This window comes from Ailuropoda melanoleuca, chromosome 3, assembly GCF_002007445.2.
Source record: "Ailuropoda melanoleuca isolate Jingjing chromosome 3, ASM200744v2, whole genome shotgun sequence".
NCBI lineage: Eukaryota > Metazoa > Chordata > Mammalia > Carnivora > Ursidae > Ailuropoda > Ailuropoda melanoleuca.
Window position 1 is genome coordinate 20,650,825 of NC_048220.1, and position 21,423 is coordinate 20,672,247.

The window sequence follows — 21,423 nt, forward strand, 5'->3', positions numbered from 1 at the left end:
AAACATGAGAAGTAGTCATTTTAAGGTTTCTAAGGATCTTACAGTCTATATAGGAATTTAGGCTCACTAAAAAAAATTTTCTCAGAGAAAACCACCAGAGTTAATAACAAATGTACTATAAAAACAATCTTCTAGTTGATCAAATAATATCCAAAGCATATTTTTAAAAATTTTAAAACATTCTTGCATATTCATAGTAGTAAAACTACTTAGAAAAAGAACTGTAAAAATTACTCCTTCTTTTGCCCAACGTACATTTTAGTCATACTAAAAACAAATTTGTAATTTAACACATACATACTCAGATACATATAAAGATATGTATCATTTGGTTCCTCATTAAAAAATGGATTGGACTACACCGTGGTTCTAAGAATTTGTTTTAACAGAAGGGCTAAAATATTTTAGCAAACTGTCTTCCCTTTCCTTCTCCCACTTTCGGGTAGTCCTTATGAGTGCTAACACTCTGAGATTCCATTTACATAATTATGGAGACAAAGCTGATAAAAGAGAAATCCTACTTTTAGAGAAAATTCAGTGACCCTAAGACATGATGTTTCTACTTAATATATCTGTTTTTACACGCAATCTTCAAAAATACATCTAGATAAAGGGGATTAAGGGGTATAAAACCTTTAAGTTATATAATAACTCATGGAGATGAAAACTATAGCACTGGAAATATAGTCAATAATACTGTAATAACACTGTACGGTGACTACACTTTCCATGCTGACCACTGAGCAACACGGAACTATCGAACATATTGTACACCTGAAACTAATACACCATTGTAGGTTAATTACACTAGAATTAAAAAAAAATCCAGAAATAAGTACATTCATTAATAAGCACATTCACCTTCCATTGAGCTGAATTCTATCAGCTAATTTGGAGAACTGGTCCGGAAGTCTTCTCTGTTTTATGACACCTTCAGGAGTAACAGAAACTTCACAGAGAGAGTATGTGTCAGACGCACCAGTCAAACCAAATTCATGAACAGCATGACAAACAACTTCTTTAGCTGTAGTGTCTTTACTAATGATAATGTAGCAACTTTGTTGATCTGCTTTGAAAACTCGTATAACTTGATCAGGAATATCTATATAAACACAAAAGTGTGCCTTGTTATTTTCAAGACAATTAAAATCTTCAAAAAGCAATTTACAACAAAAAGATCCCTCTGGACAGTGGTATATACCTATTTCAGGAGGTTAATAGAAATCACTGTTGAATTTATTGATAAATGAATGTATCTACCTTTTCAGGTGACAAAATACTGATATATGTTCATAGAAAAACACACACAAAAAGATAAACATTATCATTTGGAAACCACAATATTTTTTATTTATTACAAACATTCTGATGTCATTAAATACTCTTCGACAAAATAATTTTTAGAAGAGGCACAGGGCTCCCTAATATGTATGTTGTATTTTTGTATTATCCAAACCTTTAATGACAGACATTTAGGCCGCACATCTTTTATAATAACACTGTGATAACTAATACCACCTTTCCCCCTCCCTGGTAGATAAACCTTTGCAGGCAATCTTATTATTTCCTTAGAGAGGATTTGCTGAATTAGAGGGAGGGTAGGCATATTTTTAAGGTTTTTGAAATATACTGCCAAAATATTCTCCAGAGAGATTGTAATATTTTATAATGCTAGAGTATAAAGACAGCAATTTTAATCACATTCTTACCAAATTGTTCATTATATTTTTTTTTCATTTTGAAATCCCTATGCTTTTCCTCCCTCTAAAAATATGTCAATACCTTACATTTCATTTCTTTGATTATTGGTGAGATTCACTAGTTTAAGGAGTGATTAATATTCCTTCTTTTTAAAAATACTTTTTGATATTCTTTATGTTTTTTCTTACTGAATTACACTAGATAATAATGTTCACTCTACTATACAGTGGCACACGTTTTCCTATTTATTTAACACAGGAAAATTGAAGATATTCATGTGGTTAAACCTCAGTCTTGATCTTTGTGATTTCTGCTATTAGCAGACAAATCCTAATTCAAGATATGCAAAAGTACATAATGATATCTCCTTCCCTCATTCTACCTTGTTTTATTTTGTTACATTGCATTGGCTAAAACTTCCAAAACAATATTCAATACGATGACCCTGGGCTAATTTTTAACATTATTCAATATAAGTAAAAAGTAATCTGACAGCATGAGCACACAGTATATTTCCCAGTATTTAATATTAAATATTCTGAATATTAATATCTAATATTCACCTATTTTCTGATAATAAATCATTGTTACAAAAATTTTGTCCTTTAAATTAGGAAAAATGTATTATTTGGGTGGTTTTCTGGTAAGGACTACAATTGGACTGGGAGATTTTGGTGGCTCAGTTAATTACATATGGTTTGTCTAGCACCATCTTATTAGCATTACATACATTATTAACTTTTAAAGATGAAGAAAAATCACAAATTTGTCTCAAAGCCATCTCAAGTACAATTCTGGCTAAAGGAAAGAAAAGACAAATGAAAGAGATGTGGCAAAAGATAATTTCATAGAATAAGGTACTACCCTGAGGCTCATGGCACAAAAAGAGACTCCCAAAACTGAAAGATTCAACTAAGCATATGTGAATGTGTGGAAAAGTCTTAAGTGTTCTAGGTCCACTGTCCAGTTGGTAGCAAAAGGCTTCATAAATTCAGTCAAGTCCCTTTCGTAAGATGTATGCACCAAACAGCCTTTCTTGATGTATGCAAATATTTGAGTCACCAAAAGCCTCTTGTTCATATTTCTTTGCAGTGAGTTAATCCTTAGGGTACTGATGACATCAGGTCTCTAAACCTACAAGGCTTAAGGTTAGACTGTTTTATGATCCATCCAAATCAGAGATGCTTCTCTACACTTGGCTAGAAAATGTTTTCAAGCAGAGGGAAATTCCAGTTTGTCAAGAGAAAGATGTGGACAAAGGGTTTCATTATCCCCTTGAACTCTAGATAAAAAGGTCAAACAACTAACTATTGTTACCTCTACTGTTCCTATCCTCTTTACAAAAATAGGCCTCAGATGTCTGGAACTGGAACAGTTCACTAGGTCTTTGCCGGCAGGACTGGCTAACCTTGAGGGAAAGAGGAGATGCTCTGAAATTTCTCCGGAGAAATTTATTCAAAAAGACAGACTGGGAATTTGCACACATTTCATTCCCTCTTCTTTTACTTCCAAATACTATTAACATCATCTGGGAAGGAGATTAGACTTGTATATCTTGCTAAACAGTGTAAAAGAAAGTCATACTCTGTTAAAGCCATTTGTTTCCCATGAGAAGGCCAAACGGTTCCATAATCACCACATGTAAGAGGGATCTGGACATCATGAATGGTACCTCTAGAATAGATCTATAAAAGGGATTATCCAAAGGGCACCTTATTACCTAAACCCTAATTCCTAACAAAACAAATCTTTGTCCTAGAAAGAACACTGGAAGTCATGTAGAGAGAAGGATGTGAAAAATCATTCTTCCCAGAGCATTACTAACACATTTCAGTACATCAGAGAAAGTTAGGTGAGGCCACTGAGACTACAATATATTTCCTTATCCTTTTCCACATCCTGGATAAGTTGCTTCTTGACTGAGAAGCAGCATCCCTGCTTTCATTCCACTGCTCTAAGGGTTACCAGAAGACATCTAAACGTAATCTCTTTTCTATTTACTTCTATTTCATATTGGAGCAAGCACCATGCTAGCTTATACAAAAAGACACAATGTTCGCTTCAGATTTTTGCAGAAAGTCATAACCCTGACAAAAGAGAAAAGGGATTCAAGCAAATCTACTATTTGATACACAAGGCTCAACCACCTAATTTGTCACTTTGGTACCAATATGGCTATATGAAATCACAAACAAAAATTACCTGAAGGATTAGAAAAATCCAACATGCTGGTGGTAGGCTGAAGGAGATCAGGGCTGCTGGATGAGAGTGTTCCAGGAATAGGCATTATAGCCAGACTGTGCCTGCAGTGTCTCGTTCCCACAATGCTGTCGTCTTGTGATTGGCTCAGGCCTCCGTCACTTCAAAATAATGGCACAAAAAGTATTTGAGAATTAATGGTAAACGTTTCTTTTCTCTGTACACCGAGGCATAATAACACCAATTCAAAGTGGTGACTTAAAAAACTATATATTATTTATAGCAATTTAAAAATTTAAGGCAATTAAAAAAAATAGGACAACTTTAATTATGAAGACACTCAAAATCTACTTACACTAAAAATTTAACTTATACATCTAAGTAATTCTACTACATCATAAGAAACAGTCATACTGAGTTTCTGTTGGTTTTGGTAGAGAAATTAAATCTGAATGTTCAGGGAGCCTTTAAGATCATCTGATTTTGGTGGACACTAGTATACATGTATCCAACAACATATAACCACACAACAGCAAAGTTTGCACTCTCAACATAATAGGCTGGTGATCTTCTAGGCAAAGGACACTGTTGGGTCTAAACCCAAACCAAAAAAACCAGCAGGCTGTAGAAAACAAAGGGGCCAGGTCCAAGTGACAAAATAAGAGAAGTCTTTAAACATATGAGCACTGCCCAACCTGAGAAGTGCCCCAACCAGTGATAATGCAGAAAGGATAACAGGAAGATAGAACATAGAAGAACAGTGAACACTGGATACATGTGACAAGTAGAAAGAAGATAAAAGAGGACCAAAAATCAAAATAGAGGAAAAAGAATTTTACAGTCTCTTAAGTTTATTCTAAGGACACATTATTTCTTGTGTGATATCTTGAGTCTAATTATTTGGCTATTCCCTAGATGAGAACATCAAAACCACAGCAGAAAGCAAGTCATCTAAAGTTAATTCCCTTCAAAGGTTTCAAAAATATCAATTAAATGGCCATATTTAAGCAAATAAAACACCCCTCTTTTAAAATACTTCAAAGGTTGAGAAGCCAGGCTCCAACCCAGCAGGGATGTGGGACCTGGGATCCAATCTGTGGCTACGTGCCTGGCTCCAGAGGGTACAGAAACCTCCTAGACCTGTTTTCTAGGCTTCTGAGAAAGCACAGGATGAGCAGGGCCGGCCATAGTGCACCTGTACCTTCTCAGGCTCCAGAGAGGCTCTAGGCTTGAAGACTGGGAAAGGGGGAAGGGAGTGTCTTCCTCACCTGTTCAGTCAGCATAAGGCCTAACAAGGCCACCCTGACTCCACACCCCAGCATTTCATTCATTACAGATAATAGCAACATTACTGCCAAATGACCTTATAATAACACTGTGCACCTTTGAAAAGATTTATGGTTTTGAACTGCTGCTTTTAATAACATTTGTTATATTTAAGTTATATTTAACAAGAAAAATACTTTAAAGGTATTACACAGGCAGCTCTAAATCCATCTAAGAGAAAAAATTTAAAAGAAACCTAACTCTGTCATTTAAATTTTAGATACCCCCAAAAGTCCTACAAAACATAGGATAAATGAAACAGCCCTATACGAACACAGGACAGCAATGAAAAAGATTTCCATTAGCATTAACGACCAAAACACCATTTATTTCTAAGGGTTAAACCAATCCTTTAGGTTAACATTAATTCTCATCTATGTTTTATTCAATGTAGTATTCTAACCAGTACCTGTTACACATACAGAGGTATCACAGAATACTCACCTTTACCATGGAATGGATTAAATGAGTAGTAGGGGATACATCCAGAATATGTTAGGAGTAAAAAATAGGACTTAGGCAAATCAGGAAACTATGCCAGATGAAGTGCAGAGGACAGTTAAATAAATAGCTAAAGGACTGCTAACAGCCAGACAAGGAAGAGAGAGATAGGACAAGCAAGACCGCAGAGTTGTCAGGGAAAAGCATGAAGACATGGAAGGGAGCAAAAGTAAGTGTTTCAAGAGCCAGCTATGCATATAAACTTGGTTATTCGCTATGGACCTTGGTTATTAGCTTCTGGACCTTAGTTTCTTCTCCTAAAAATGTGACTACTTCTCCCCCAGGGCTGCCTTAAGGATTAAATTAGGTTTATAGGTGAATATTGTGGCACAGAGAAAAATACAATTCCAATTTTTAAGAAAACAGTAAAGTACTTTTACTAAAACTAAAATAGAGCACTACAAACCTAGAAAGGACTTTAAGTTTCGTACTGAAAAACAGAGAAGGCAGGGTGGAATCAACAGGCACTATAGATACAGGAAGTATTCACCTGGGGAAAGAAGGCAGTCTAATCTGACAGAAATAAGGCTAAGGAAATACAGTATCTGATAAGGAATTTGTGCTTATGTTAAATTGGTTCCTTATAATTGGGTGTGTACTGCTAAAGATCAGAGCTAAATGTTTTAAGGTTAGGTACGAGAACAAAAAGAAGGCGGCTTTCACAGAGACTATACTTACAGCTTTGTAAGTAATCTACAGCAATTTAAATTACAGGGAAAATAAATATTTTTAAATATAACAGGCTTTCTAATTTAATTGCTTTTTGAAAACAAATCAGCCTATTTTTGAGCATAGAGGGTCAAGTAACTGAATCCAAAGAAGCAAAATGTTAAAAAGGTTAGCCAGTCCTATTAATAATCACAGTAGAAGCAACTTTAACACCTAAAAAGTTTTAATTTTCTATTACTTAGTTGCAGTAAGATGGAATGCACTAGGGAGACTAAGAGAAGTGCATGAAACCCTGGAAGTCCTTCTCTCTCTTACTGGTATTATTTAAAATTACCTCTGCTTTTTAATAAGCAAAGACAGTACACTGTACAGATATAATAATGTAAAGCTGGTTACGAATTCATGGTAATTAAGGTGTGAGCATGTATAAATGAAAACTACACTAATGTTATGTACAACTCATGCTATGACATGAATGGAACAGTATCTAATTAGCAAAATATCCATGCTTTTTTGGAAGCTGAATTAATAAAGCCCATTTGCAAATAATTATGTCATTTCTTACCAAAACAGTCTCCTGAGAAGATGATGCAGTAACAGAAACAAGATAGTTTTGAAAAATTCCTCAATAATTCCCCGACACTAAATTTACTTAAAATAAAATTGTATTTTAGTTTCATATTATGAAACTAAAAAGGCTATGTAATTATCAATATGCAAATAAAAAATAATTCCAGTATTAAAAGCAAACAAAGTATGCTGACAACTATGGGGAAAAAATAATTTCTGATAAGCAAACAAGACAGTCTACTTCTGGGACTGTTACAAAGAATAGTATGAAGCTGTTACTTAGGCAATTTGTGATTTAAAAAAGAGCAACTAAAAACTGAGTGATTTAAAAAAATAGGACATCAGATTTCCTAAACTGTGATATATTCTCAAGTCAATAAATACCCATTGCTATGTCTTTCACAGTGGTTACTGAAAATGAGCCATTTTTTTCCACTTGTAATTTTCTGGATAATTCTTTCATTTTAAAATTATGTCATGGTTAGGGACTTTGGGAATTATCTATTCTTATCTCAAATATTTGTTCCTTCCTTCTTTTCATATTCTTTCGCCTGACAGATGTAGATACTCTTTCTTCCAGTATTTCTACGACAACTCTTAAAGAATGAGTGCTGCAAAAGGCAGAGACTGAGCGCCCCTTCCAAAGAGCTTGCCACACAGGAGATACTCAGGATTGTGGAATTAAATTCATTGAAGTTTTTTTTCTCACTTAAAAAATATTCAAAGTAGAAAATTTAAAAATACAGTAAACAAGCAAGGAAGACAAAATTATATATGATATCACAGCCTAGAGAAAATCACAATCAACATTTTTCCTTCTAGTTATTTTTACAGTATATAGCACAATCTATTTAACCAATCCCTTATAGCTGGACATCTAGGGTATTTCCTATTTGTTTTATTACAGATAATACTACTAAGCGCATCTGTATATAAATTCTCACCTAATTATTAGAAATGGAATTACTGACTCAAAATGTTTTTAAAACTCTCAATAAAAAAATGCCCAAATGCTTTATGGAAAGGTTGCATCATTTCATATTTCCACAGCAGCCTGAGCTATCTTTCTGATGTTATCAATTCGGGCCCTGAGTATTCTCTTGTCAATCTGTGATGAAACAAATGGTACCCTATTTTAAAAATAAATTGCGTATCCTTGATTACTACTGATGCAGCACACATGATTCATGTTCTCTGCCTATTTTTCCATTGCAGTTTTAGTGATTTTTTGTTTATCTATTAAAAGTTACCTGGAAGTCCCAAGAAATAGTACATTCATTCTTTAAAACAGCTAAGCAACCAGTTTGACAAATCGGTTCTGCAAAAACAGCTCCAGCAGAAAACCTTTATGACCTCTACTAAAATAACTTTTATTTGGCATTTATGTGGCTGAAATTATTGCATTTTACTTCACTGAAACATGTTTAGAAGAGATAGTTTAATATTAACTTCTGAAGTGTAGTATTTTATTAATGTTCGCATTCATAGCCAATAGTCTCCTATTGGCACAAGAAACTCAATACATCAGTAAATGAAAAAAAAAATCCCTTCTGAGTTAATTATTTCTACTAGATCTTTCATTTTAGGGGGTGCCAATGTAAAGAAAAATGCTTGAAAATACTCAAATGACTGCTCCTGGCTTCATTAATTTCCATGCCTCCCACTGTAACCAAAGAGAGAATCCACATGGTAAAACCAATTCCCACTCCCTGAAGGAGATACTGTGGAGATGAGTTAGCTGCCTGTCACTTGAATATAGCTGGCTGGAATCTGACACTAGAAGCTAAAGTCAGTTGCAATCACTGTTCTCTGGTTCTAGAGTACACATGTCACAATTATGCCACTGTTCAATATGAAAACCAGTTTAAGATGATATATGTATTCCACACCAAATCCACCAGGGTTTCCAGCAATGGAACTCAGGGCATTACCTCTTGAGAACTCCCACTGAGAACTCTTTTCTGCCTTCTGGTCCTCCATTCATTTCCCTTTTGCTCACTACCTTCTTGCAGACTTCTGGTCATCCAAAACTGTTTGCTATCTTTACACCGTGAGCTAGCCCCACTTATATTCTCCTTAATGCTCATTTATGAGAATAAGACTTTTCTTACAGTGTTCGCTGTCCTTCTGCCATACTGCAGTATGATCAATATTAAAAGAACTTTGGCTATTTTAAAGTTATCATTTTTATAAACTACTTGCCTCAAGGAGAGCAGTCACTAAGAAACAATAAAGTAATAGACTTTGTAGAAATGAGTGACATTAAGAACAGAGCTCAGGATGTGTCAATTCTTTGTAAGCAACCAAATTGAGAACAAATGTGTTTCCTGACTGGAAACAAGAACTCAAAAAGAAGAACACTTTCTGATCAGGCAATCTTCGAGATCTTGAACTCTAAAAAAGTTGAGAGGTGGCACTTCCCTACTTCCAAGTTGCCTCCTCATTAGTGTCCTTGCTATTACTACTACACTGTGCTGCACTTTCAACCCCAAACCACCAAATACAACTAACAGAGCTTCTATGCCCCCTCCTATGACATGAAGTCTGTACCTATAGCATAATATTCAAAGTCCTTCATAACGTAGCACTTACCTAACTCTCCTGCTTCATCTCTAGATGTACACACACAAACATACTCTACCTAACCTACCAAGCTTGTTCCTGCCTTTGTACATATCAAAACATTAATTACTTTGTAATGTCTGCTTTCCCTATTTAGATCATCAACTCTTGGAGAACAAGACACTTGCTTTATCTTTGTACAGTCCTATACTTGGACACTGTGCCTAGTGTATAAGAAGTGTATGGAAAATACAGGGTTCATGATATGAATTCCTTAGAGGTAGGGACTACCTCTTCTCAGCTCTATAACCATCACTGTAAAATAGTGCTAGAAACTATCAGAAGCCAAGTATTTTCTTTATGTTTTGCTTGAATATTTTTTCTTTCCTTCCTTTCTTCCTTTCTTCCACTCATTCACTGTTTTAAATTATTCCACAGATATTGAGTGCTTACTATGTGCTAAGTACTGAACTTGATTAGAACCTTTGTGATTGCTTTAAGACATAGATAATGTAAAATAAACATATAAGCTAGACTCTTTCCCAGTCGTGACACTTCAGTGAATTGATTTCCTAAATATTTTACAGACCTCAATCTACATTTAAAATCTCAAAGATTCATTCAGTTTTGGTGACATCTCAATTTAGAAACAGAAACAGATTTGATTAAAAAGGTCATTTAGAATTCAGGAAGGAATAAATAGTGCACTAAGAGAAAGATGATTTAGAAGACAAAAAACTAGTATCAACAAATGTATCCCCAAGATGTCCAAATTTATAGATCAAAGGACTGAAATTAGACCAAAAATACACAAGAAAAGATTGCATAAAATAAAATGGGCAGTCCTTCCTAAAATTCAAAACAAAGCTACTGGAAGATCATGTACTCCAGCAGTGGTAATGTCACAGAAACAATGAAAAGATACTGAGAATTTATTTTCTTATTTATGGATTAGAGATTTTATGTGTTGTTTGTATAAAAACCAAAATTGACCCCAAATTCCCTTTCGCCAAATAAAATTTTAGTCAATAGAAAAATATCTACATGACGGAGATTAGCATTACCTACCTAAACAGTTTTGGAGGTAAGATACTAAACCGTGTTTTATCCAAAATTTTCCTGATTTTGTTTCTTCCACCTGAAACAGTGTTTGCTTTTATTTTCTTATTTCCTTTCTCCTGTGACGTGTGTTCAATATCTCCTGGTACATCTTGGATTGAATGGCGATTACTTTTTTTTTCGGCAATTTTAGGAATATGAGGAATACCAGATTTTTCTTGTTCAGTCCTACTAAGTAACTCTTTGAACACTGTGGAAATAAATAAATAAACTTGTCATTTCTTTTCTTCTCATTAGCAAGATTTTATAGGAACAACAAATGTGAAAGATAAACAGTCACTTCTATTACTTGGCCTTTCAGTCTCTTTCATTAAACATTATAAAGTTTATACCCATCTTCATCAGCCATATATACTTATCTCTTCAGTTTTTTAAGATTTTAAGTAATCTCTATACCCAACCCAACCCAGTGGGGTTCAAACCCATTACCCTGAGATCAAGAGTCACATGCTCTACCAAATGAGTCAGCCAGGCACCCCTAAGAATATATTCCATTTTTTTAAAGGAGGCTTTATGTTCAGCTTGGGGTTCAAACTCATGACCCTGAGATTAAGAGTCGCATGCTCTACCAAGTGAGCCAGCGAGGTACCCCTTTCTTCAGTTTTTATAACTAACCATACTTCTGACATCATTGTCCAAAAGTGGTAAAAGAAAGTCACTGACAAAAACGGAACGGAAGTACAGGCAGCATGTTTGTAAAGTCCAGGGCTTCCTATTTAGCAATAATTGCTATGTAATAATAATAAGCAATATAACTGCTAACCAACTCAAATTTTATAAAAACAAGTATTTAGATTTTATTATTTACATGTTCTTCTTTATCATAATATATATTATTCAAGATGAGCTAAAAGTACTGCAGTCAGGCTCAGTTTTGTAAAATTTAGCCAATTAAAAAAAGAAAAAAGTTTGGCTGGACCTGTTTTTACCAGAAATAAACAGTACTAAATTTAATAATAAATGACAAGTTCTTCAAGATCACGTTTATGAGAATTCTGCCACTGCTTACTCAACTAAGAAACATTCACTACAGTGGTTTGAAGGAAACAACAAATCGTTCTTAGGTAACTTCGTGTTAATGCAAACTTTGATGAGTTATTTCATTGAAAGAATTGACTGTCTTGCAATCTCTGCCTAGATCAGATTTTTCATCTTGTGAGAGGGGCTATACCTCCTTGGGATCAGGTGGAAAAAAAGACTATAATCTGTGTAAGACTACGTATCTAGTAACTACATACTAGTTACTTTTAGTAACTTTTCCAGTTAGGACAACCTATGTTACCTACGTTTCATTAACTAATATCATGAAAATATTTTTTGGCTGCTTTAAATATGTATTCTTAAATAAGACAGATCAACTACTGGAGGGGAAAAATAAAACTAAAAAGAAAATGCAAATATAGAAGGTAACCTTCCTAAAAACTCATGGTGTCTGGGAGGGTCTGAACCAAAGAAAAATGAAGCTNTATAGAAGGTAACCTTCCTAAAAACTCATGGTGTCTGGGAGGGTCTGAACCAAAGAAAAATGAAGCTACATATTCTTGAATATGCAGGTCTTCAGACGCTATAGCTTTGAGTAGTACTACTTGGTACCTTTATAGAAGAAAAGCTGTAAATTGTATAAATGTGCCCACTGAAAACAGAGAACTGTGATCATTTTTGTTATTTTGGGGATAACTCAACATCAACATTGTTTCCCTTCAACATCAAAGGAGTTACAAGGAAGATTCCAAAAGACAGACTTAAAAAATGATGCATTACAACATAAAATAGCTTGGTATTCAGTTGTGAAAGTGGTACCATCTCGAAAGTTTCAACCAGGATGACATATTACCAAAGCATATTGAAAGTTTATAAAAAGCACATTTTCTGCCTTCAAAATAACGGAAATCTTTAGGAGTCACCTTTTAAAGATATTTTGCTTGATTAAAAAGCAATAAATTCCCTTTAGTTTCCTTTGAAAATTATGCTTTATTTTAAGCCATGTGATAAAGGTAAAAATGCCTTTTTGAGCTAAAATCGATATGCACTCATGCAAAGAAAAATTTACTGACCTACAAACATGTCAGGCACTATACTAAATGTCTGCAGATTCCCCGTTGTGGAACAGTAAATTTAAGATACATGGTACAGAAGGAACATAAGTCAAGGGCTAGCAAGAAAGGGAAAATCCTAATTAAGTCACTGTCTAAGAGAAGTTCAGTAAGGTGAGTAGATTTTAACTAGGCAAAGGGAAGGGAAGGAGGAATGATGCTAAGTAGAGGAAATCTCAAGTTCCAAGTCCCTGTCTTAAAAGGAAACTTAAAGAAAATTAATATCACTAGGGAACAAGGTAGACAAGGGGCCTAAAAATGCTATGGTGAGGTGTCTGAATTTTCTGTGAAGAGCAACACAGAATCTTTAAATAGACCGCAGATATTCCTGCCTGTGGTGTGTACTTAAGGCAACTCAATAGGGTACAAAGAAGTTTATATCCTCACCGGACTTGTGTAGTTATAAATAAACCTGTAGAAATTTTGATTTATAGATGAAAACAAAAAAAGTGAATTTTAAAAATTATTTAAGGTTCAGGACAAAAATTGATAGAAGGTGAGCAAATGTAATTAAAATGCCATTAAAGAGCAATATTAAATAGATGAATCAGAAATGAAGGTGCCCAAGAGTCATAAATTTGATTACATAAAGAGTAAAAATTTCTCGGTCTCTACATATATGTATGTATGTTTAGACACACACATAAACACACCACAAGCAAGCAAAGTCAAAAGACAACTTGGGGAAATATTTGCAATCCTTAAGACTAAAAAGATATTGTCCTTTTTTATAACACATTCGAACAAATCAATAAAAAACAAGAAACTCAATATAAAAATGGAAAATGAAAAGACTTTGTGAAAAAGAAATGTTAACATGTAAAAAAGGTACTCAACTTCCCTCATCATAAATAATGTCCATCAATAACCATAAAGTTGGTTATACCCACTGCAGAGGCATTCTTATACAATGGTAAATAAAAGCATATGTAGATTGGGATATACTTTTGAAAAGTCAAAGTGCAGTATTGTCAAAATTAATTCCACCATGAGAAATTTACCTTACAGGTATATCTACATAAGCATGAAAGTACAAAGGATTTTTATTTCAACACTATAAATAGCAAAAATTGGAAACAAACTAAAACACCCATCAATATGACATTAGCTCAACAGATTATAATACTGCAATAGATTTCTATTCAACAATTACACAAGAAATATATCTGTATCAACTCCTGTGCAAAGATCCAAAATACTGTACACAGCAGGGTCCACTGTATACCTTTCTTTGATGTTTTAATTTCCAAAACATACACATTATTTTTATTAAAACATTAAAATGCTAATAATTATCTGAGTGGTGAGATTTTCAAAGATGTTAGAAAGCTGTGAAAGCTAAGAGGAACAGATGAGCTAAAATTCCACGGCAAGAAGATGGTAAACTGAGACTCCCTGCTCTTTTCTTCTCTAAACATGAAGTGGCAACTAGGTAGAGGGACTCTACTAGAGGAAAAATAATTTCTAACGGCTTCGAGTACTGGCATAAACCTGGAATACAAAGAAGCCCCAAAGCAGAGCTGCCTTCCTCCATGGGAGGTATCTACTCTCAGGACAATGCAGAAGGCTGGGGACTTGTTGGAAATTCCGTATAGTCTCATGGTACTTAGGAGACAAAGTCACACAACAGAGATGATGTGCAACAAACACATTACGTATTTAACTGCTTGGAGAGGGAGGCTCAAGAGCAAAGCTCACAATTTCTGAAGGGCTGAACTTAAACAAAAAAAGACAAAAAGCCACAAGACTCTGAACCAAAAGCCATGCCTTAGGTAGAGATTGGGGGTGAGGGTACGCGGACAAGGCTGACAAAGCAGAGTACAATTTCCCACAATCTCTCTGTACTCAGGGACAAAGTTCCATCAGAAAAGGGGCCTGCCTGCATCAAGCACATGACAAACCTCACTCTCAGTCTGAAACGTGGGTACATTTTAAGTAATTTTGTAACTGAGACTCACCCTGCCCAATTCCCCTTAACCTTATATGCTTAACCAGAGGAAATGGCAAATCTTTTCTATGAAAAAATATTAATTTCCCTACTTGCTTAGGTTTCTTTATATACTAAGCATAGCATACCAAAAAAACATTTTAAGACACACAAAATAAGACACAACGATAACCAGGAAGGCGGGGGGGTGCAGAAAATAAAAACCCAAATTTTGGAATTAACACCTAAGAGTTTTATAATTACCATTATAAATAAATTTAAAAAATACCGGGAAGAGATAAAATGGATGAAAACACGGTTCAACAGAGAACTGGAATTTATAAAAGAGATTCAAATGGGAATTCTAGAACTAAAAAATTAATTATCTAAAATTAAGCTCTCTGCATGTGTTCAACAGCAGACCGGATACAGAAGAAAATATGAAAACTGCTTAAATGCAGATCATTAGAAATATCCAAACTGAAGCACAAGTAGGGGAAAAGACAGAACAGAACAGACTCTAAGAGATGCATGGGACACAGATCTTTTAACACATAAGGAAATGATCTCTCACATGGAAAGAAGAAAGAAGAGCAAGGACAGTATCTCAAGTCATAATGGCCATTAAATTTCTCAAAGTGATGAGACATCAATGCACAAATTCAAAAGTTCCACAAAGCCCAAACAAAATAAATACGAAGAGACTTGTACTAAGGGATCCTTGTAATAGTTAAAATTGCTCTGAGTCCTGTTTATAAGAAATAGAAAATGTTGCTATCTTAGTTTAGCCTTCTGTGGGCTGTGGTTCCCATGTTCAGTTTGGAAAGCTTTGGAGTGCTATCTCCATCTGTCTGCTTTGTGCCACCACTTAGTCTGGGACCTGGGCAGAGGTCTACTGGCATGCCGGTTCTCCAAGTTTCTGGTATGCTAAGTAGGATCACATCCATGCACACACAACATGGAGGTGAGCCTGGAATCTCATTAACAACTTATGAGGTTGTCTCCTCCATCTCAGTTATCAACCTACTAATTCCCAGTTCCTCAGTTCACCTTTTCAGTCCTCTAGAAATAAACTAATAAAGTGCCCACTGTAGCACTTTAGGGACCACGTAAGAGGAGGACAGAGAGAGTGTGGGAAAACAACAATGAAGGTGGCCTTGCCTTCTTGGAGCCATAGCTCAATACTTAAGGGTGAAGAAGGTTCCCCTCTCTCAGAATTTTGCCTTGCGCAGCCTTGTGTTGCAGGCTACTGTCAATGCTACTGGATTACTTGGAGGCTGAGGCCTGACAGAATGCAGAAAAGAAGAGGGGGGAAAAGAACTATGGGAATTCCCTTTCTCACTCCTCAAATCAGCTTTCTTCTGAATCTTTATCAGTTTGTACATATCCAGGTTTCAGCTTGCCACCTCAGGGGATACTGAAGTGAAAAAAAAAAAAAATCAATTCACAACTGGTAGTGGGACTTTGAATTTTCCGAGTTCTTCAATGGGCCGATCACGATTCTGGCCAGGTTTTATTGCTGAGCTTAGTGGGAAATAAAGGGGGGAATGTGTTTTACTCCATCTCACCTGGAAATGGCACCCTTAATTTGATTCTTAACTTCACAGATGTAAGACAGTTACCTCATAGTCTGTGTTTGATATTCTGGAGCTCCTCTGGTTTTGTTTCTGTTGGCTGTGGATTACACTGAGTTCTAAGAGAGCCTCACAATCTTTGATTCTTTGCTTGACTCTATACTTGAAAAATTATTTTTACAAACAAGAGGTTACTGCTAGAATCCTCAAAAGAGTATTTTTATGTTCATGTTCTTTTGCCAGGCCCCTGAGGTCCGGGGCTACAGCCAGGGCCAAAACTTGAAGTCCTTCCGAGTTGCTTAGAGCACAACCTGCATCCACTTCAAAGTTAGCCATTCAAGGTCCCAATCCTCAATAAAGGCCATTAGTGAGAGTGGTCTGGCCCTGGTGGGCTCTCTAAACTAGAAACCTGTGATTTTTATCCAGCAGTTCCTCTTCTCAGCTACAATCTAAGACTGAAAATGTCCATGGGGAAAAAAAGATCTTTTTGGGATACAGTTTCAGTAGGGGGGAAAAGATGTGACATGCAGACTTTGTGCTCCTAGCAACTGCAGGGCTCCAACTCTTTAGCCTTTTCCTGGGAGTCTATTGCCCCAAAACGCTGTTTCTCCAGTGCTTTTCTGTACTGGTGAATGTCCCACAGCACATACGGCTCCAGTTCACCTCTTTCTGGTCTGACAGTTCTTAGCTCTCATTCTGAATTTTTATGCTTCTTTGTAGCTACTTTTTATATTTAGCCTAACTTTTCTGGTTGTTCTAAGTCAACACTGGAAACAGAATGTTAAAACAAGTTTAATTCATTTTGCACAGATTTTAGGTGGACCTTTGAATTAGAAGAGTCCCATCCTTCTTTCATTCTGGGATACTCTCTACTACTGTTGCATCAATACTTTATTCTCCACATTTTCTTTTAGATTTCCTGGAATAAAATGCTCAATGCTATTTGTTGTTGTTGTTGTTGTTGTTGTTCTACAGTCTGGGAGATTTCCTCAACTTTACTACCTACTCCCTCTACTGAATGTTTTTGTCTTTGCTGCCATGTTTTAAGTTACTCTGAGTTCTTTCTTTCTCAGTGACTGTTCCTTTTTTCCTAATGCCCTGTTCTTGTTTTTAAGAGATGAATTTTTAAATCTCTCTGAGCACAGTTCTAGAAATGTTTTTCCTCTCTTCCTTAACTATTTTCTCCAGGATCTCTAAGCTTACTTATTAGGTTCCCCACCATGCCTCCTCAACGATACTGGTTCTCCTAACCTGGCCATCAGTTTTATTTAACACAAAATGACCAAATATGGTTTGCTCTGGCATCATCTAAACAAATCTGTCTTCTGGTCAGTTTTCCTATTTGTAGGTGTGTCTTCTTTTTCTTTTTTTCATTTATTTGAGAGAGTGAGAGCGCGCGCATGCACGCACGCGTGCACACACACAAGTAGAGGAAGTGGCAGAGGAAAGCAAGAAGCACCCTCCCCACTGAGCAAGGAGCCCGATGTGGGACTTGATCCCAGGACCCCAGGATCATGACCTGAGCCAAAGGCAGATGCTTAACCAACTGAGGCACCCAGGCGCCTCTCCTATTTGTAGGGGTTCTGACTGTGAGTTCTGTACAGGACTACCTAACTGGGCAACTTTTCTTCACCATAATGCCAGAGTTACTAGAGCTTTATTCCAGGTGTGACAGACATCTAGACTAAAATGCTCCATATCCACAAATGTTTTATTAATATTCCTTCGAGATACTCTTAGGTGTTTTGTTTGGATAAAAGTCACTGACCATACTCTGCCCAGGATAAGGAATGAGGTGGTGAGGACAAAGGCCCCTTTTGTAGTATCACACAATGCCTGCCCTCTGCCACATCCAATCTAGAGTTCTGCTGGCCAATTGTTTCTCACCACTCAAGGAGTTCTAAGGTGGTGGCTTCCCTGACTTTTACATCCTTTAGATCTCCTTTTTCTGTCTTCCAGGGGTCATGGTATTAACCATCAAATTTACTATTTCTATATTTTTATACATAAAAGTTTTTGATACCTGTTAGTAATTATTATGTGCTGGCACAAAAAGTTAAAGTGTTTGATCCGTGTAAGAACCTTATGAAATACAGCCGGAGAAAGTCAAGCTTGGAGAATCATTTGCTCTAAGTGACAGAGCAAGCTCTGCTTTCTTATTTTACAAAATCAGAATCTTTTTAATTTAACCCACAGGTTTTGTTTCTAGAAAGTAGTTCAAACTCAGGAAATCCAGAAACTGGAAAGGCTTACTTATTTTACACTAAAAAATATAATATTAGAAATTGCAAATAGACAGTTATGTATCAGATTTAACAGGACATAATTCAGTAGAAAGGACGCAAGTGAAAAGAGGAAAAATAGCAAGTGTTTCATTTTTCACTATGACTAAGTGCAGTGTAAGGAGGAGTCAAAGTGAAAAAATAAAACACACTTCCTCTTGCGTAGGCACAGCTTTTAAATTCAACTCCTAGTTTTCAAAATGCAACCCAAATGACTTAGAGGAATTTTCCCCCCTTACTTCATAAAGACTCTTAAATTTTCTTTGATAATTTTCAAATTATTATGCTGTTTTTATTGTTGCCCTTTTCAGAATTTCAGAGAATATCCTCTGGTATCTAATGAAACCAAGTTACAGTAAGTCTTCTCTAAAAGAAAAAAAAAATGCAAGTACAAGCTTAGTCTTTGCTTCATTCAAACAGAAGCATGATCAAAACACGCTGCGGGCACAGTAATCGGTGTTTTTACATAGAAAGGTAGAGTACACTGTTATTAAAAATCTGGGATTCACTGATCGTTTTATTTTCATGAAACAGTTAATCTAGCATTCACATTATTTCAGAAAGGCAGTTAAACTTAAGCAGTACTATGATGTGCACATTAGCAGGGGGAATAAACGCCTATGACTTTTATGCTTCATTCAGATCATTCTAAGTTTCACTCAGTGCCTCCCAGCAAAGTATAGTACATAATACCTCCTCAGCAGACATTTCATAAACGACTAACTGAACATACTTGTATGCCTATTTTAAATCTTACTTCTAAGACACCAAAATAATACAAATAATGAAAAATGAAAATTCTAGAATACAGTGTCATATCTCAACACTAAGGAATCAAAAAATTTTCAAAGAGCTCAGAGAGAATGGTTTTTTTTTTTACGATTTTTTACTAATTTACTATTTTAATTTTACTGTTCTTTTCATTGTAGAACTTTCTCTCTTTTTTATTACCGAACAAAACCAAAAACAAAAAGCCTCAGTTTTTACGACAAAACTCACCAAAAATGTTGGTCTTCACGGTAAGTGCAAGATGCGTATTATTCCTTAAAATTTCAAGGGCCTTCACAAATGTAATATTCTCAAAGTTTTGTCCGTTTACTTCCATTATCTTGAGAAAAGTAGTTGTAAAATATAAATTAAGACAAAAACAATATTAGTTACCTCTGCTACCTTAAGTTTAACGGCAAAAAAAAGTAAACTTGAACAAAACGTACCCATATGTGAACAATGGTTATCTCTGTGAGAAGTGAAGCTACCTCTTATTTTCTTTTCTATTGTATTTCCCCAAATATCTACTAAAAACATTTTCTGAACATTCTTTCCCTCTGAGATCGTATTAAAGACATTTAAAAAAAAAAACAACACAGCCTGGTTTATATATGAAGGAAAAATCTAAATCATGTCAGATCAGATGATAAAAATTAGTGCCTGTGTATATATTGCAAATTTTATTGAAATTTTCTAAATGCAAATTTATTGCATTTAAGAGATAACTCATTCAAAAATGATACTCTGAATACATCTAGTATCATTTCTTGACAATGAATGAACCAGCAAGTCAAGCAACAAGCACCACTGTGATGGGTTCTTCCACGTGACATGGCTCAACCTTCACAGCAGGGATCCCCAAACTCGGCTGTACCTCAAAACCACACAGAAAGTTTTCTTAAAACATACTAATTCTAACAAAAAAGGATAAAGAGATAAACATAATGAGAGAAAAAAAAAGCATAGAGGACAGGTGTCAGGGATTGACACAATCATTCTAAAAGGATAAAAGAAAGACTGAAAGGCAAAATATTATGAAAGAAAAAAAAATCACAGAAGTAAAATTCAAAGTTGAAAAAAGTCTTGAGTCTACATACTGAACTGGCTCAACTAGTACCATGCAAAGATAGTAAAGAGACCTAACACAGCCCAATGAAAATTTTGAATCCCAAGGACAGAGAACAAAGACTCTGTAAACATCACTGTGTAGTAGTGGGTAGTGGAACAAACAAGAGAGCTAGAAAAGAAAAATAAAGACTGGTTTGGACTTCTTTTTTTTTTTTTTTTAAGATTTTATTTATTTATTTGACAGAGACACAGCCAGCAAGAGAGGGAACACAAGCAGGGGGAGTAGGAGAGGAAGAAGCAGGCTCCCAGGCAGAGCAGGGAGCCCGATGTGGGGCTGAATCCCAGGACCCCAGGATCACGCCCTGGGCCGAAGGCAGACACCCAATGACTGAGCCACCCAGGCGCTTCCTGGACTTCTCTTGGGCTATGCTAAGGTCATGTGACACTTTTCTGTAACATCAAAGTTCTCAGGGAAAAATAACAATGACCAAAGAATCTTATACTCCACTGAACAAGAGCATTACCAGACATGCAAGGAAACATAAAACTATAGTACCTATTGGCCTTCTTTGACAAAAGTACTAGAAAAGGTACCAGTAGTACTAGAAGACAACTGTGAAATGAATCACAATAATGGAGATACAGGGGACAGATGAAATGGAGTTGATCAATGAAATCAGTAAGACAGGTATAAATGTCTACATCGTTATTAGTGATAAACTCACGAAACTTAATGCAAATGTCAAAAGTATTCTTAAAAGAAGATAAACGACGTTAAATATGACTTAGTAGCTAGATATAAAATTTCAGATAATTTTAATAATAACTGGGAAGACTGAGGGAAGAAGTAAAAAGCGATAAATTTTCTCTCAAGAATGAAATCATTTGATTTCATTGGTTTTTTTTTTTCTGTGAAGAATGAGATGCTCAAATGTGTTTAAAATAAAATACCAGAGGGGCGCCTGGGTGGCACAGCGGTTAAGCGTCTGCCTTCGGCTTAGGGCATGATCCCGGCATTACGGGATCGAGCCCCACATCAGGCTCCTCCGCTATGAGCCTGCTTC

The 21,423-nt window shown here is 35.6% G+C and overlaps 1 protein-coding gene across 12 annotated transcripts in view; it reads right to left on the minus strand.

Moving 5' to 3' along the window:
- The window catches only part of RAPGEF6 (Rap guanine nucleotide exchange factor 6), a 202,655-nt gene that overhangs the window by 63,275 nt on the left and 117,957 nt on the right, over positions 1-21,423 (minus strand). For all 12 annotated transcript variants that reach the window (XM_019807466.2, XM_034655968.1, XM_034655967.1 and 9 more), the window contains 4 exons: positions 19,523-19,631; positions 10,597-10,837; positions 3,904-4,061; positions 862-1,102 (listed from right to left, as the gene is read on the minus strand). In XM_019807466.2, the coding sequence (XP_019663025.1) occupies positions 862-1,102; positions 3,904-4,061; positions 10,597-10,837; positions 19,523-19,631 (749 nt within the window). The remainder of the gene's footprint in view (positions 1-861; positions 1,103-3,903; positions 4,062-10,596; positions 10,838-19,522; positions 19,632-21,423) is intronic.